General features: G+C 41.7%; 1 protein-coding gene across 1 annotated transcript in view; it reads right to left on the bottom strand.

Moving 5' to 3' along the window:
* The window catches only part of LOC122647650 (putative methyltransferase C9orf114), a 42,996-nt gene that overhangs the window by 2,493 nt on the left and 23,898 nt on the right, over positions 1-16,605 (bottom strand). The window contains exons 7-8 of the mRNA XM_043841010.1: positions 7,217-7,329; positions 7,054-7,133 (exon numbers count right to left, since the gene is read on the bottom strand). Of these exons, the coding sequence (XP_043696945.1) occupies positions 7,054-7,133; positions 7,217-7,329 (193 nt within the window). The remainder of the gene's footprint in view (positions 1-7,053; positions 7,134-7,216; positions 7,330-16,605) is intronic.

The following is a 16,605-nucleotide window of genomic DNA, read 5'->3' as shown; positions in this document are numbered from 1 at the left end:
AACATGAATGCCAAGTTATTTTGGCTTGTAATAATCAATAGCTACTTTTGGGCTCATTTGAAAATTATTACAAGTTACAACTTGAATGAAAATTTGAGTGAAAAGCGGGTTTACAAATTGTGATTACCTTGGCTTGTAATTTCTCCCCTCTCCCACCAGACCCACCCTTCCTCTTTTGTTCTTTTCCTCCAGGTAATGTTCATGGATAAACTGACAAAGTCACTTCATTACTATCCTTGCTTATTTGACCATCCTTTGGAATGAAATAATGTTTGGTACTATTCACTTCTGTAGCATAGGTCGGATATTGTATCCCTACCCACCCCCCCAACACACAGACACAGACACACACATTAAAAAAGCATTTGATAGACCACCTGAAGAACCCAAAACCCAATGATTGTTGGCTTATCCTGCACCACCGGTTCTAGGCTATACTCATTCGAGAAGTAGCCATTGAATGAGAGGTTCATTTTGATGATATTACAATATAAGCATCAATGGTGCATATGAATATAATTTAGGTTATCTGACTGGAACTTTTTTCAGGTTTTCTTATCTTCCCCTATTGATAGATAGCTAGAAGCAGAACCACATTACCACATGTTGGCACTAATCCAAATTAATTTAAATAGTTAAGCGTGTGCATTCTCATTTCCATCTTTGACATGTTACTAACCATGCTCTAGAAATAGACATTATGTGAACAGACATTAATTCAAAGGCATACCACCAACACCCTACCAGTTACAAAAGGCAAGGATCAATAAAAGCAATTCACAAATTGACAACAAAATTCATGTGAATTAAAAAATAATACTGGAGTTATCTATCATTAGGTGATTTAAGGATGTGTTAAGTAACTGAATTAGCAGAACACAATAACACTACCAGTACTACATAAGATTTAAAAAAATAGATACTAAATAATACAACTTGTCTGTTTTGAAATTGGAATTTTTTTTCCAGCAAAGATATACAAATCAAGAGTAAGGCTTGTCGATGTTTTCAACTATTTCATCGTATGGTTCAAACTCAATTCAATGCCACCTTAAAAATTCTGCGGAGTGATAATGGCAGGGAGTACATGGAAGGCCAGTTCCAAAATTACTTGGCTGAAAATGACATCCTTCATCAGACCAGCTGTGTAGACACCCCGGCCCAGAATGAAATGGCTGAAAGAGAAAATCAGAACCTTTTGGAAGTGGCTCGGGCAATTATGTTTGCACGGCAGGTTCCTTCTCCATATTGGAGTGATGCTATCCTCACTGCTACCTACCTCATCAACCATCTGCCTACCCCTGTCCTTGATGGCCCTGCCCCTGTTGACCTTCTCCAGGTTCTTCTTTTGTGGTCCCCCCAAAAATATTTGGTTGTGTTTGCTATGCTCGCAACCATCATCTTCATGGCAAGCTCGATCCTCAGAGAGTTCGGTGTATCTTTTTGGGCTACTCCGCCTCCTAGAAGGGATACAAGTGTTATCACCCACCCTCTCGGCGTACATTTGTTACCATGGATATTGTTTTCCATGAGTCCCTGCCATATTATTCTCAGCCACCTCTTCAAGGGGAGTATGATCCAGTGTTTGAAGATGTGTCTGCTCTTCCACCGGCACCTATTCAAGGGGAGCCTTCACCTTTTGAACCTCCAATGTCAACCCCCATTCCTATTCAGGGGGAGCGTAGACCTGTGAGTCAGATTCCTATTGATAAATTCTACACCCGAGTGCACAAAGAGCAAGTTGAGACTACCACTGCTGTACCACTTCTCCAACCGTCAGAACTTGATCCAGATCCAGACTCTGGTACATTACCTAGTAAGGATCCCTCACTTGATTTACCTATTGCTGCCCGCAAAGGCATTAAGTCTTGCACCAAACATCCCATCTCCAATTTTGTTTCCTATAATGCTTTGTCTCCTTCCTATCGTGCATTTGTGTCCTCTCTTTCCTCTGTTTCTATTCCTCAAAAATGGCAAGAAGCAATTGCAGATCCAAAGTGGAAAGCAGCAATGATGGAAGAGATTACAGCCTTATCCAAAAATGAGACGTGGGAGTTGGTGGTTCTTCATTCGGGCAAGAAACCAGTAAGTTACAAATGGGCATTCGTTGTCAACCAGAAGCCGAATGGAACAGTGGACAGATATAAGGCCAGGCTTGTGGCCAAGGGCTTTACTCAGACCTATGGGATTGACTATCAAGAGACATTTGCCCCAGTTGCAAAGTTGAACACTGTTCGGGTTTTGTTGTCATATGTTGTCAATCTAGGATGGGATTTGCAACAATTGGATGTGAAAAATGCATTCCTTCATGGAGAGCTCGAGGAGGAGGTTTATATGGAGGTACCTCCAGGTTTTTCTTGTGACAAGACTCATGGGAAAGTTTACAGGCTGAAGAGGGCATTATATGGACTGAAAGAATCTCCTAGAGCATGGTTTGGCAGGTTCCACAAAGCAATGATCTCTATAGGATACAAACAGAGTAATGCGGATCACAACTTGTTCATCAAGCGAAATAGGGATAGAGTCACTCTTCTTATAGTCTATGTCGATGACATAATTGTGATTGGTAATGATTCAGAGGTAGTTTCCCACCTGAAGACCTTCTTGGGACGAGAATTTGAAATTAAAGATCTAGGACAGCTCAGGTACTTCCTCGGGATTGAAGTTGCTCGTTCTCCCAACGACATTTTTCTCTCCCAAAGGAATTATGTTTTAGACCTACTCTCAGAGATTGGGTTGTTAGGATGTCATCTTGATGCAAATTTATCACCAAACTGGGCTTCTTTTATTAAGAGTAAGTCGAGGGTTGGGTTACATACATGTTGGGCCTTTGATCCCATGGGTTTCTAATGTAATAGGCCACTTTTATGGGCCTAAAATATAGGTAAATAGGTTGCATACGGGATTAGCTCCCATATTTAGTTTTATTTCCATACTTAACTTTTTATTTAGTATTTTAAATTGAACCGGTTCAACCAATGGTTCAATTTAAGTGATTTTATTAGTTTTTCTTTTAGTTGTTTAGTTGGGCTGGATTAGGACTCTATTTTGAGTCTATTTCAGTTTCCTAATCAGTTTAAGTTACCTAATAGGTTAGGGATAGAGTTAGGCCTTTCCTTTTTAGTGTCTAAGTCTATTTTTGAGTCTTCTATATAAGTTTGTAAGGGAGGCCAGCATTGAATACGAATTTGATTAATAAAAAATATTGTTTTGTTGCTGTCTTTGGTGCTGCTGCTTCTCTCTTCAGAGACTGTCTTGTGTGTCATATCAAGACCCCCCCTTGTGAGTAATATCAAGGTTGAAGGACTGGAATCCCCAGTGACTCCTTGCATCTTGTAGATCGGGAGGTCCTCTCTTAGCTTTTCTTCAATCAGCTACTGTTGGAGATCAGTGTTAATTCAAGTAAGTAGTTTTATAATTCTGCAATTTCATTCCTCTTATTAATCCTCCACTTAACCCTAATCGATTCCCATAACCCTAGCCTCACTCTAAAATCTGTCCAGCCTTATCCCTCCACTCAATCTCAGTTGCAGCCCAATCTGTCCATCAAAACCCTAAATCCAATTCTGCTCTAAATTGCAGAATTTCGTAACTCATCCAAACCCTAACTTCTTTATACCAAAATAACCCCCTAGACCTGCCCATTAATACCCTATAAACCCCTTTCCCAAAATCCACCCCTAAACCCTAGATCCTGAAAACACTCCATTTTTACAAGGCCTCTAACCCGAAACCCTAGATTTCCAACTTCATCCAAATCAAATCAAACTTACATTAACAGACTCCTAAAAATCTGCACATCATTACCAAATAAAACCCTAGCTCAAAACCCTAACCCTAACCCTAATCCTAATTTTGCCTAGTTTATCTATTTTGTCCCATTCGGCCAACATAGTTAAAAACTCTGATTTACCTGGCTCCTAGTAGGTCTCCTACCTATCTAGGACTACATTAAGTGGTATCAGAGCCATGGATGAGCATGGCCAGCCCATTACCTCTGTCTCCATCGACTCTTTGAACAAAATTCTGGAGATGCTTCAGCAGTTTCATGCTGGTCAAAGGGCTATAAGTGAAACGTTGCAACGAATTGAGCAACACCAAACTACTCCAGTAAGGAACAGCAACATACCAATGGAAAAGGACATATATCAATTACACTCTCAAGTTCACCGACCTCATAGAAGGCACAGGGAAGAAAGGTAAAGAGCTCACAAGGAATACAGGTATGGAGAATACAAATTTTCATTGCCAAAGGAAGTTGAAGATAAAGATGAAGTAACAATGAATTGTGACGAAAAAGAAGAGACCATGTTTGAAGCTTCAAAGATGGAAGTTCAACGTGTACAAGATTCTACTGAAGAGGTATACATTGAAGAGAACAAAGTAGACAAAGCTGAAACAGTAGAAGATGAAAAGTTGATTGAGAGCATTCCAAAGGAAAACGATGACCTTCAAGATGCTGTTCTTGAAGAGGTGGAGCTTGTGTCTCACGCATTAGATGAGAAGGTTGCTAACACTGAAGGCTCTATGGACGAAACATTGACAGTTGTTGCTGATTCAAAGAAAGAACCCATGCCACCATGGTTCTTCGAAGAGAAAGCTCCACGCCTTGAAGACTATATTCCTAATGTTCCTGCTTCATCGGAATTCTATTTGGGGATGGTCAAAACTGCTAATCACATGTTGATTCCCCCTCAAGACTACAAAATTCGAGGACGAATTTTTTCAAGCTGGGGAGAGTTGATGCAGATTTATCACCAAACTGGGCTTCTTTTATTAGGAATAAGTCTAGGGTTGGGTTACATACATGTTGGGCCTTTGATCCCATGGGTTTCTAATGTAATAGGCCACTTTTATGGGCCTAAAATATGGGTAAATAGGTTGCATACGGGATTAGCTCCCATACTTAGTTTTATTTCCATACTTAACTTTTTATTTGGTATTTTAAATTGAACTGGTTCAACCAATGGTTCAATTTAAGTGATTTTATTAGTTTTTCTTTTAGTTGTTTAGTTGGGCTGGATTAGGACTCTATTTTGAGTCTATTTCAGTTTCCTAATCAGTTTAAGTTACCTAATAGGTTAGGGATAGGATTAGGCCTTTCCTTTTTAGTGTCTAAGTCTATTTTTTAGTCTTCTATATAAGTTTGTAAGGGAGGTCAGCATTGTATACGAATTTGATTAATAAAAAATATCGTTTTGCTGTTGTCTTTGCTGCTGCTACTTCTCTCTTCAGAGACTGTCTTGTGTGTCATATCAAGACCCCCCCTTGTGAGTAATATCAAGGTTGAAGGACTGGAATCCCCAGTGACTCCTTGCATCTTGTAGATCGGGAGGTCCTCTCTTAGCTTTTCTTCAATCTGCTACTATTGGAGATCAGTGTTAATTCAAGTAAGTAGTTTTATAATTCTGCAATTTCATTCCTCTTCTTAATCCTCCACTTAACCCTAATCGATTCCCATAACCCTAACCTCACTCTAAAATCTGTCCAACCTTATCCCTCCACTCAATCTCAGTTGCAGCCCAATCTGTCCATCAAAACACCCTAAATCCAATTCTGCTCTAAATTGCAGAATTTTGTAACTCATCCAAACCCTAACTTCTTTATACCAAAAAAACCCCCTAGACCTGCCCATTAATACTCTATAAACCCCTTTCCCAAAATCCACCCCTAAACCCTAGATCCTGAAAACACTCCATTTTTACAAGGCCTCTAACCCGAAACCCTAGATTTCCAACTTCATCCAAATCAAACCAAACTTACATTAATAGACTCCTAAAAATCTGCACATCATTACCAAATAAAACCCTAGCTCAAAACCCTAACCCTAACCCTAATTCTGCCCTAGTTTATCTATTTTGTCCCATTCGGCCAGCATAGTTAAAAACTCTGATTTACTTGGCTCCTAGTAGGTCTCCTACCTATCTAGGACTACATTACATCCATGTGACACTCTTCTGGAAGCAACCACTCATCTGCAAGAGAAGGATGGTGATCCGGTTGATGGGAAAACTAATTTATCTCTCCCATACTAGACCGAACATTGCATTGCAGTAAGCTTGGTCAGTCAGTTCATGCATGATCCCTACTCCACTCATATGACTGTTATTCTTCGTATTCTCCATTACTTAAAGTCAGCTCCAGGAAAAGGGATTCTCCTGTCTCCACATGATCATCTTCGCATTGAGGCTTACACAGATGCTGATTGGGGTGGTAACTCTGACAGGAAATCCACTTCAGGCTATTGTACTTTTGTAGGAGGTAACCTTGTCACATGGTGAAGTAAAAAGCAAAATGGGGTGGCAAGGTCCAGTGCTGAAACTGAATTCCGTGCCATGGCCAAAGAGCATTTGTGAGTTATTGTGGCTTCAGAGTTTACTCCAGGACATTAGTGGTTCTGTTCATCGTCCAATGATGTTGTACTGTGACAACAAAGCAGCAATCAGCATTGCCCACAATCCAGTGCAACATGATCGTACCAAGCATGTGGAGATCAAAAGACACTTTATCAAGGAGAAGTTAGAAAGTGGGCAGATTTGTATACCTTTTGTAAAGTTTGATGATCAACTTGCTGATGTATTCACTAAAGGGCTAAGTGGAAAGTTATTTCATCCTAGTCTAGTCAAGTTGAGCATGTGTGATATCTATGCCCCAACTTGAGGGGCAGTGTTGAGTTATGTAACCCGAGAAGGGTATTTTTGGTCTTTTTCCTTGTTTATTCCCTGTTATTAGCATAGTCGGTTGTACAAGGACAATATTGAAATTTTGCCTTATTACTGAATGATATATATGAAGGGGCTGAGTGAACAAACAACTCACTCAAGCCATTCTCCTATTTTCAACTCTACATTATTCTCTAATCTTCTAACACATACACTCGAAACTGAGTCCACTGTAGGAAACTTCTTAAATGCATATTTAATTTACAACACTAAAACTACTTACTTACATGACACACTAAACTAGATAAAGCAATGTATCAGTACACTGGTTGGTTCAACCACTAAAAATTTATCGTTTCAGAATTTATTACCTGTATCAAATAAAAGGTACCTGAATTTAGGTAGAGTGAGCTCAGATGAATTAACAATGAGACCATGCTCTGATGTTCCAATCGTATGATCATATCCACCCTATAAATGACAGAAATGATATGATGCTAATAACTGAATTTCCACAGCTTTGAAAGAAATAGATGGATGGAAACAAATGATACCTCATATGGGCATTGCTTGAACACAGAGGTGATATTGGAAGCATATCGCACTTTGTAACCCCAGTAAAATCCCATTTCCCTAGGCTCAGACGATTTCACAACTTTGTAATAATCTACAAATTAGATAATAGGTTTCAGATTTCAGAGAAAAAAAAAGGATCCAGCAAAGTATTGATATCAAACAATAATTAAGAAAATGCAAACACTGTTCATCTAACATGTTCATGAGTTCCAGTTTTGCATTAAGAGTATTACAGCCGTTGAAATATGTGTTTATAAGGGCAGATAGGTCTTTTTACCTTAGTTTATTTCAGCTGTTCATTATGTCGGTTTATGTAGGGGCAGTTTTGTCCTAACAATATTTATTGTTTTATTATAAATATAGCTGTGGCTGGCCTGCGGTAGAACAGAACATTCTGTTCTACCGCAGGTCCTTTCCTCCATTGGGATTTGCGTGGATTCCTTCTCTTTTTCTTTTCTTCTTTCTTCTTCTTCTACCTCTAGTCTGATTAACTAATCCCTGATATTATAACATGGTATCAGAGAACTCTTAATCAGATTGGAGTTTCCCCTTGATTTTCTGTTGATCTACTTTTTTTGATTTCCCCTTGTGGTGTGCAGCCACCCATAGCTGCTTCTACTATGTTTTAAATCCACTCCTATCAATAATTAATGGAGTGTTTTTATTACTATCTACCTGCTACTAGTTGCTGACTGGATGTCTACATCAACCACAATCAATGTTGCAAGGATCGATCTCAATAGAAAACCCTGACAACTATCAATCTCAAATGGGAAGCTGATTGTTGAAGCTCTGTGTTCAGTTATGAAGTTCTATGCCTTCGAACTATTTCTGATGGTCGATTGCTACTGCAGTGTCCTATTTTTGCTGCATATTTGAAAGCCCTGTTTTTCTTCTCCAAAGCCCCTTGCATTGATTTTTCTTGTTGGCTGGCTTCCTCTGGTTGTGAGTTGCTGAGTCGATTGCTGCCCCTTGGCTCAGCTCGTCTTCATTATTGATTCTTGAAGTGTGTGTCCTACTGTGGCTGATTCAAAGACTCCCCATGATACTGTCAATGTTCAGATCACCTCCATTAAATTGAAGGGTAATTCCAACTATTTGCTTTGGGCACAAGCTGTCCGTGTCTATATTATAGCTAAGGACAAACTTAGCCACATCACTTCTGATCCTCCACCATCCGATTCTAAGGATTACAGTACCTGGATGAAGGAGAATGCTATTATCTTGTTTTGGTAATGGAACAGCATGGAACCGGATATTGCTGCCAATGTCATGTTCCACACCACTGCCAAGGGAGTTTGGGATGACCTAAAGGAAACATACTCTCAAGAGAAGAGTATGACCCGTATCTTTGACCTCTATGAGAAGTTATTCCAATTTCAGCAATCCAACAAATCTCTTCAGGAGTATTACAATGCTTTTAAGGGCATGAAGGAAGAATTAAATGTGTTCCAGCCGCTTACTATTGATATTGAGAAGTTGAAGGCCCAAAGGAATGAGTTTTTTGTATCCAAATTCTTGGCTGGTTTGAATCCTAGTTTGAAGAATGTCAAAGGACATCCACTTGCTGGTGAGTCTGTCCCTACTTTGAATGACACCTACTCTAGGCGGCAGCGCATTGTTTCCCCTAGTTCCAAACTTGACACCAAGGAAAATTCTGCTTTTACTACTACTAGAGGCCATGGTTCAAGGGGAGAATGAGGATTTGGTGGTCGTGGTTCTGGTGGACAACATATTGACAAGGCTGCCCGGCTGTGTTCTTATTGTGGGAAGACTAATCATATTGTTGACACTTGTTGGACCAAGCATGGGAAGCCTGAATAGGCTCAAAACTTGGCCAATCATGCGGCTCCTGAAGATGGTTCTTATTTTGTTACACCCAGAGACACTAAATCTGGTTCAGCCGAGGGAGATTCATCCACTAATCTTTGTGATGAGATGCAGCAGCTGATGCACCATATCAAGAGTCGAGTCATCCACTTCCACTTCTGGGTCATCCACCTCCACCGCCACATTGGCCCATGCAAGTACACCTGCTACCTTCTTTTCCACTACTTCCACACCCTGGATCATAGATTCGGGGGCTTCCACTCACATGACTGGTAAGTCTTCCATTTTTAGTTCTATTTCATCTAACTCTCACAATCCTCCTGTTATTGTGGCCAATGGCTCCTCCACCCTTGTTACTGGGCATGGCATTGTTTGTCTTAATTCTAACCTCTCCATTTCCTCTACATTACATGTTCCTCAATTTCCATTAAGTCTCCTTTCCGTTAGTCAACTTACTAAAAATTTAAACTGCTCAGTAACAATCTTCCCTTCTCACTGTATTTTTCAGGATCTTCACACGAGGAAGATGATCGGTGGAGGGTATGAGAAAGATGGACTATATTATCTGAATGGTGATGCTCCGTCTGCTTCAACTACTGCTACTACTGTTGGTGGAGAGTCCCCTTTTCAATGGCACTACAGGCTAGGACATTTATCTTTGTCTAGATTAAAGATTTTATTTCCGCAGTTTAAATCTTTAGATAGGTTAGAGTGTGAGGGTTACGAGTTGGGTAAGCATCATCGTGCTACTTATCCTCTCGTTCTATGCACCATAGTACGTCCTTATTTTCTTTAGTACATAGCGATGTGTGGGGTCCTTGTGCAAGTAATAGACATGGTTTTCAGTATTTTGTCACTTTTGTGGATGACCATTCCCGAACTACATGGTTGTATCTTTTGAAGGATCGGTCTGAATTTTTACATGTATTTCAAAACTTTTGCAATGAAATAAAGACCTAGTTTAATACTTCTATTAAAAATTTTCGGTCTGATTATGCGTTGGAATTTGTACAAACTAAGATTTCTTGCTTTTGTGTCGCGAACGGAATGATTCATCAAACTAGTTGTCCAATACTCCTCAACAAAATGGGGTAGCAGAACGGAAAAATAGGCATTTACTTGAGGTTGCATGAACTCTCATGTTGCATATGCAAGTGCCCAAACATTTTTGGTGTGATACAGTTCTTACTGCTTGTTTCTTGATTAACCGGATGCCTTCGTCTGTCCTAGCCGATAAATCTCCGTTTTCGGTTTTATTTCCAAGTGTTTCGATTTTCAGTCTGCCTCCTTGAGTTTTTGGGTGTGTCTACTTTGTTCATAACCTTCACCTTCCTGGTGATAAATTGGACCCTCAATCAACCAAATGCATATTTTTTTGGTTATTCTCGGACTCAAAAGGGATATAAGTGTTATGACCCTCTGACTTGAAGGCAGTTTGTTAGTGCGAATGTAACCTTCTTTGAAGGTACATCTTATTTTTCTGATAAACCTACCGTGCCTAGTGATCCATTAGCTGTGTTTGACCCTCCTCCCATTCCTGTTGTTGTCCCCATATCCACTTCTCCACTACAATGTATTGGAGCAAGAGACACATTGGGCAGCTCCATATAGATAATATTGGTCCCTCTACATCGCTTTCTGTACCGTCCTTAACCTTTGGTGGAGATCCAAGCTTACCTACTCTTCCTGAGTTACCAGCTAATCCGAATCCTGATGACTTACCTATTGCCACTCAGAAAGGTAAACGCTCATGTATTCAAAAATCTTTAGTTGACTATCCCATTGACCAATTTGTTTTTATATCTCATCTTCCATCCTGCTATTTCCTTGTCCACTGATACCATTCCTCACATCCACATTGAGGCTCTTGCTATCCCTGCTTGGAAGCAAGCCATGGATGTGGAAATGGATGCCTTATTGACTCGCCAGACATGGGAGTTGGTGCATTTACCTCCTGGTGAAGACCTGGTCAAGTGTCGGTGGGTGTACATTATTAAGTATCATTTTGATGGATCTGTTGAGCGGCTCAAAGCCCGCCTTGTTGTTAAGGGATATACCCAGACCTATCGTGTTGACTATTTTGAGACCTTCTCTCCTGTGGCTAGGCTGAATTCTGTTCGCCTTATTATTTTTATGGCTGTAAATTTCGATTGGCCCTTGTACCAGTTGGACATTAAAAATGTTTTTCTTTATGGTGACTTACTCGAAGAAGTCTATATGGAGCAACCTCCCAGGTATGTTGCTCAGGGGGAGAATAGTGGGCGTGTGTGTAGACTGCACAAGGCCATTTATGGGCAGAAACAGTCTCCCCGTGCATGGTTCGAGAAGTTTAGTTCCATTGTGACTGGTTTTGGTTTATCTCAGTGCTTCTGAGACCATTCTGTTTTTGTTCGCCGCCAAGGAGAGAGATTGGTCGTCCTTGTTGTTTATGTCGATGACATTATTGTGTCAAGAAATGATGAGAGTGGGATCAAGGAGGTGAAAAATTATTTGCAGCAGCATTTTTAGACTAAAGATTTGGGCCAATACTTCCTTGGGATTGAGGTTATCAAAGTAAAAAGGGAATCAGCCTGTCCCAAAGAAAGTATGTGTTAGACCTCTTGACCGAAACTGGTATGCTTGCTGCAACACCAGTTGATATTCCTATGGATCCTAATCACAAGTTTGGCTCTGATGATGGTGAGGGTCTACAGAAGCTTAGTTGGAAAGTTGTTATATTTGACAGGCACTAGACTAGACATTTCTTATGTTGTTGGGGTTCTCAGCCAGTTAATGCAATCCCCTTATAAGTCTCACTAGGATGCAGCCATTCGGGTTTTTCGGTATTTGCAGGGAGCCCCCGGGAAGGGGCTGATTTATCACCCAAATAAACATATGGCGCTTGTTGCCTACTCAGTTGTAGATTGGGCAGGTTCGGCTAGTGACTGTCGATCTACTACAGGGTATTATATGTTTGTTGGAGGAAATCTGGTTACATGGCGAAGCAAGAAACATACCACAGTTGCCAAATCCAGTGTTGAAGCAAAGTATAGAGCTATTGATGCAGAGCATCCGGCTGGTTCAAGCCCAGCCCAGTTCCAGCCAAGCCCAGGTTCAAGTCCAGCCCAAGTTCGAGTTCAGCCAAGTTCTGTCCAGCCTGGACTGAAGTAACTCTAGCCCTCACAGTAAAACCGTGGACTTCTTGGGGTATCAAGTTTGGCCCCACAAAGGCTGGCTTTCAGTTTATGCCTCTTCATATTCCTAGGATTACTTAATGTTTCCTCAAGTATTATTAGTCTTGTCTGTAGTCCCTAGGCAGGTTTATAGCTTTTTAATTTATGCCTTTTCATCTTCCTAGGCAGGTTTATTGCTTCTATTATTTTAGTCTTGTTTGTAGTTCCAAAGTCTCGGAACAAGTCTTCAGTTTTCTTAGGGTTAGTTTCAATGTTTTGGGGTTTGTTTCTATGTATGATGGGTTGTTCCTAGGCATTGGAATTCCACTAGCTTGGGAGGTCCAAAAGTCTATTTATTGTAATTCATGTATCCAGCTCTGGAGCTGAGCATATTTTCCTCCCCTATACATATTCAGAGTTTTCATATTCAGTGCGGAACTTGGTTACAAACTAAGCAGACGAGCTGCTTAAATAGACAAACATACAAAATACAAACAAACTAAACCAAGGTTACTTTAAGACTTTAGGACAGACCACAGTTACTTTAAGACTTTAGGACAGACCACAGTTACTTTAAGACTTTACAACAAACCACAGTTACTTTAAGACTTTAAAACAAACCACAGTTATTTTAAGACTTTACAAACCAACTCTGTTGACAAAAGCAATTACAGGACAGATTGGAATAGTAAAAGACAAGACGGGAAAACCGATAATGACAGGCACTAATCTGTGTCGAAGTCGGTGTCACTGGTGTAAGGGATGAACATGTCCAGTGCATGGTCCACTTCGAACTCCAGGTGTTCGCTCATGAATCGCTGAATGACTGGGTGCTGTAATTCATTGTTGACGTCCCAAGCTGTACGGGTGCTGCGGAGAAGGCAAGCTGGTAAGGTTGTAGGATCAACATGGTTGTAGGAGCACATGGTGGTCATGAAGGTGTACCATCGTTCTTTGTGAGCCTCGGAATCATCACGGTGAACAAAGAGATCTTCGGTACTGGTGCCATGGAGAGAGAAGGTCGGATCATAGGCAATAAGATTGTGATCCAGGATGGGAGGTGTGACCAAGTGATGATGGATGAAATCAGGTGGTCGATGGAAAATATAGGTGACGAAGGGGTCGTCATCAAGAGCAGAGAGGGACAGAAGCCATTGAGGTATGGGAGCAAAGAGGCGGAGAAAACGAGCTAGACACTGAGGTCTTTGGAGGCGAAAGTAAATAGTGCCAATAGGATTAGAGAAAATGGTGGAGACTGTACTCAGATAGTGATAGAGAGTATGACTGTTGAAGGTGAGAGCAACTGTGTGAACAGCAAGAAGGTGCCAGAAGAACACGACACATTCTTTATCGAAGAGGGCCGGGTTGATGGTGAAAGGAGTAAGGAAAGGGAAATCTGGGTGACAGACTACCCAATCATACTGAAGGCCATTATTATGGACCATAGAGATAAGAACGGACTGGTAGGTAGAGATGCTATTGGTCCTGAGAGTACGAAGGGAGATATTACTGAAGAGGGATGCTGGAAGAGCCGGTAAGAGGTCAAGAAGTGGGTCAGGTGGATCAGGTTGTGGTGGAGCTGAAGATGAGGAAGCTCCAGGGGTGAGGGGCATGCAAAAGGCAGGGATGGAAGAAGATAATGGTAATGTCTTCCTGGTCCTAGAGAGGAAATCTGCAAGGACATTATCTTTGCCTTTGATGTGACGAACCTTGAAAGACCATTGTGAGAACCACTGTGCCCATCGTAGTAGCTGAGATTCAGGGAGCTGCTTCTGCTTGAACTGTAACATCTTTGGGAAGGCGGTCATATCCATCTGGATCTGGAATGTATGGCCAATAAGGAAGAACTGGAATTTCTCAATTCCACGACGGACTGCAAGAATCTCTTTGAATGTGGAGTGGTAGTGTTGTTCGGCTGGTTTGAACATGCCACTACGGTATCCGCATACACGTCGTAACTTGGCTGGAGACTCTTCAAGTAGAACTGCACCCCATTGGGTATCACTGGCATCTGACTGTAGAATACGAAGTCCTGTAGATGGGATCTGTAGAGTTGGTAATGACTGGGCCAGGGCTTTCAGATCTTTGACTGCCTGGGTATGAACAAAGGACCAGGGTGGTGCATCTTTTCTGAGGAGTCGGTGAAGATGATGCGTGAATCGGACCTGGTGTGGTAAGAACTCGGTCATATAATTGATGATGCCGAGGAACTGCTGCAACTCTTGCCGAGTGAGGGGGCCATCTGAGAATTCGAGGAGGGAGCGGCCAATATGTGGTTGTAGCTGGAATTGTCCTTTAGATATAGTAACACCGAGAAAGTCAATAGTGTCGACTGCAACTTCCATCTTTGTGGGTGAGAGCATTATACCATAGGCTATGGTGATGTCTAAGAACTGCTGAAGTAGAAGAGCATGATCCTCCTCTGTAGCGGAGAAGAGGAGTATGTCGTCTATATAGATCAAAGCATGTTCTTGAATGGGAGCATAGACCTGTAGCATAGCTTGTTGGAATAGGGAAGGAGCCACCTTGAGACCAAAGGGGAGAACTGTCCACCGGAAGTGTCCACCGGGAATACAGAATCCGGTTTTGGACTGTCATCCGGATGAATTCGAGTGCCAAAATCCCGCTTTGAGATCAAACTTGCTGAATATCTTCGCCTTGGAAAGTTGAAGTAGAAGGGCAGGCCGTGTAGGTAATGGGAATTTGTCGTCAGCCGAAAATGCATTGAGGGGCTGGTAGTTGATCACAAGTCTGAGTTTGCCACGCTTCTGTTCAGCTCTTTTGTTCACATAGAAGGCTTCACAAGCCCAAGGGGAAGATGTCTTCTCTATAAGGCCTTGAGCTTCTAGGAGGGCAACTTCTTGTCGTGCACTGGTGAGATGTTCAGGCTTCATACCAGAGTGACTGGCTTTGGTAGGATTTGCATCCTCATTCTTTTTGAAAGGGAGACGGATGAAGAACTTCTGGTTCTGCCAGAGGGGATGATCACACTTGGTAAGGAAGTCTGCATGATTCTCCGCACCACAGCGGAGGAATAATTGTGTTTTAACATCTGCAATAGGAGTGATTAGTAGCAAATTAGGAATAGTTGTCCAAGGGATGAAATGCTTCTTGTGGCTGAGACCATGTATACTCCATCGGAGGTGGGGTAACTGACAAAGGATGTCAAAACCAATAAGGGCATCACGACCGGGAAGAGAGGATCCTAGGACTGTATGACATAAGGTAAGAGAGGGAAATATTTGGAAACGGATAGGGTATTTGGAGATGAGGTTGACCGAAAAGGTTTGACCATCGGCTGCAGTGAAGAACTGCTTGTGAGGTTTCCAACAATCCGGAGGAAGGATATGGGGAGCTAATATGGTTGTGGAACAACCTGTATCAAAGTAGCCAATAACTTTGATAGGACGGTCCCATGTGATAGGAGATATGGAGACGCTAGCTTGAGGAAGTGGGGTCTTGGTGATAGCAAAAGCTGGTGACTTAGGAGGGTTAGGAGAGGGCAAAGAAGAGGCCATCGGGTAGATGGGGTCAAATCCATCGGACTCGGAGTCGGGTGAGGAAGAGGTATCCAAGTCTTCTTCTTCCCAATTTTCAAGGACAAACAGTAAGTCCGGGGAGAAGTCATCATCTACAGAGTAGAGGGATTCAACATCTGCATCTGGATCATCAGTGATGGAAAAGGGGGTAAGCATATGCATTAATTTGGCTTGCTTAGCTTTGTCAGGGCAATTACGAGCAAAGTGGCCGATTTTTCCACACGCATAGCATTTTGTAGAGGTCTTCTGCCGAAATTTCTTTCGTTTGAAGAACCTATAGGGCTTCTGCTGAGACCCATGCTGATGCTTACGTTTGAACCGATGAGATCTGTGATTTCCATCCTTCCTGGGGATCCTTTCTGGTCGGGAACTGAACTTGGAGAAGTGGGACTTTTTCTTAGATGGACAAGAACAGTCTTTGTCTTTGCACTTGATCTTAAGATGGGATGTGTCACAAGCATCTGTGACCCTATGGGTGGTCTTTTCCCATTGTTGGAAGAATGCTTGCTGATCACACAACTTCTGCATAGCACTAAGGATCTCTTGATAGAGACGACCGATAGGAGCTTGATCAATTTGGAGGCCGAAATGGTGCAAGGATTTTATGGCCTCTTTTCCCAAAGGGTCGGGGAAAGAATTGAGGAACACTTGCTTCATATTTGGGTCATTCAATCCTCCAAGGATGTAAAATCGGTCCAACATCCGTGTATAGTGCTTAGCAAGATCATTCTTCTGGAAAGAGCAACACTTCATCTGGAAGTACTCTTCTCGGGCCTTGAGTCTGTTGTTCTCAATGGGTCCAATCATCTCATTGTATAATTGGGCGATGAAGACATCAATAGGAAT

The sequence above is a fragment of the Telopea speciosissima genome, unplaced genomic scaffold (assembly GCF_018873765.1).
Source record: "Telopea speciosissima isolate NSW1024214 ecotype Mountain lineage unplaced genomic scaffold, Tspe_v1 Tspe_v1.0107, whole genome shotgun sequence".
Lineage (NCBI taxonomy): Eukaryota > Viridiplantae > Streptophyta > Magnoliopsida > Proteales > Proteaceae > Telopea > Telopea speciosissima.
The sequence above is the reverse complement of the archived record's forward strand: the minus strand, read 5'-3'. Positions and strand labels throughout refer to the sequence as shown.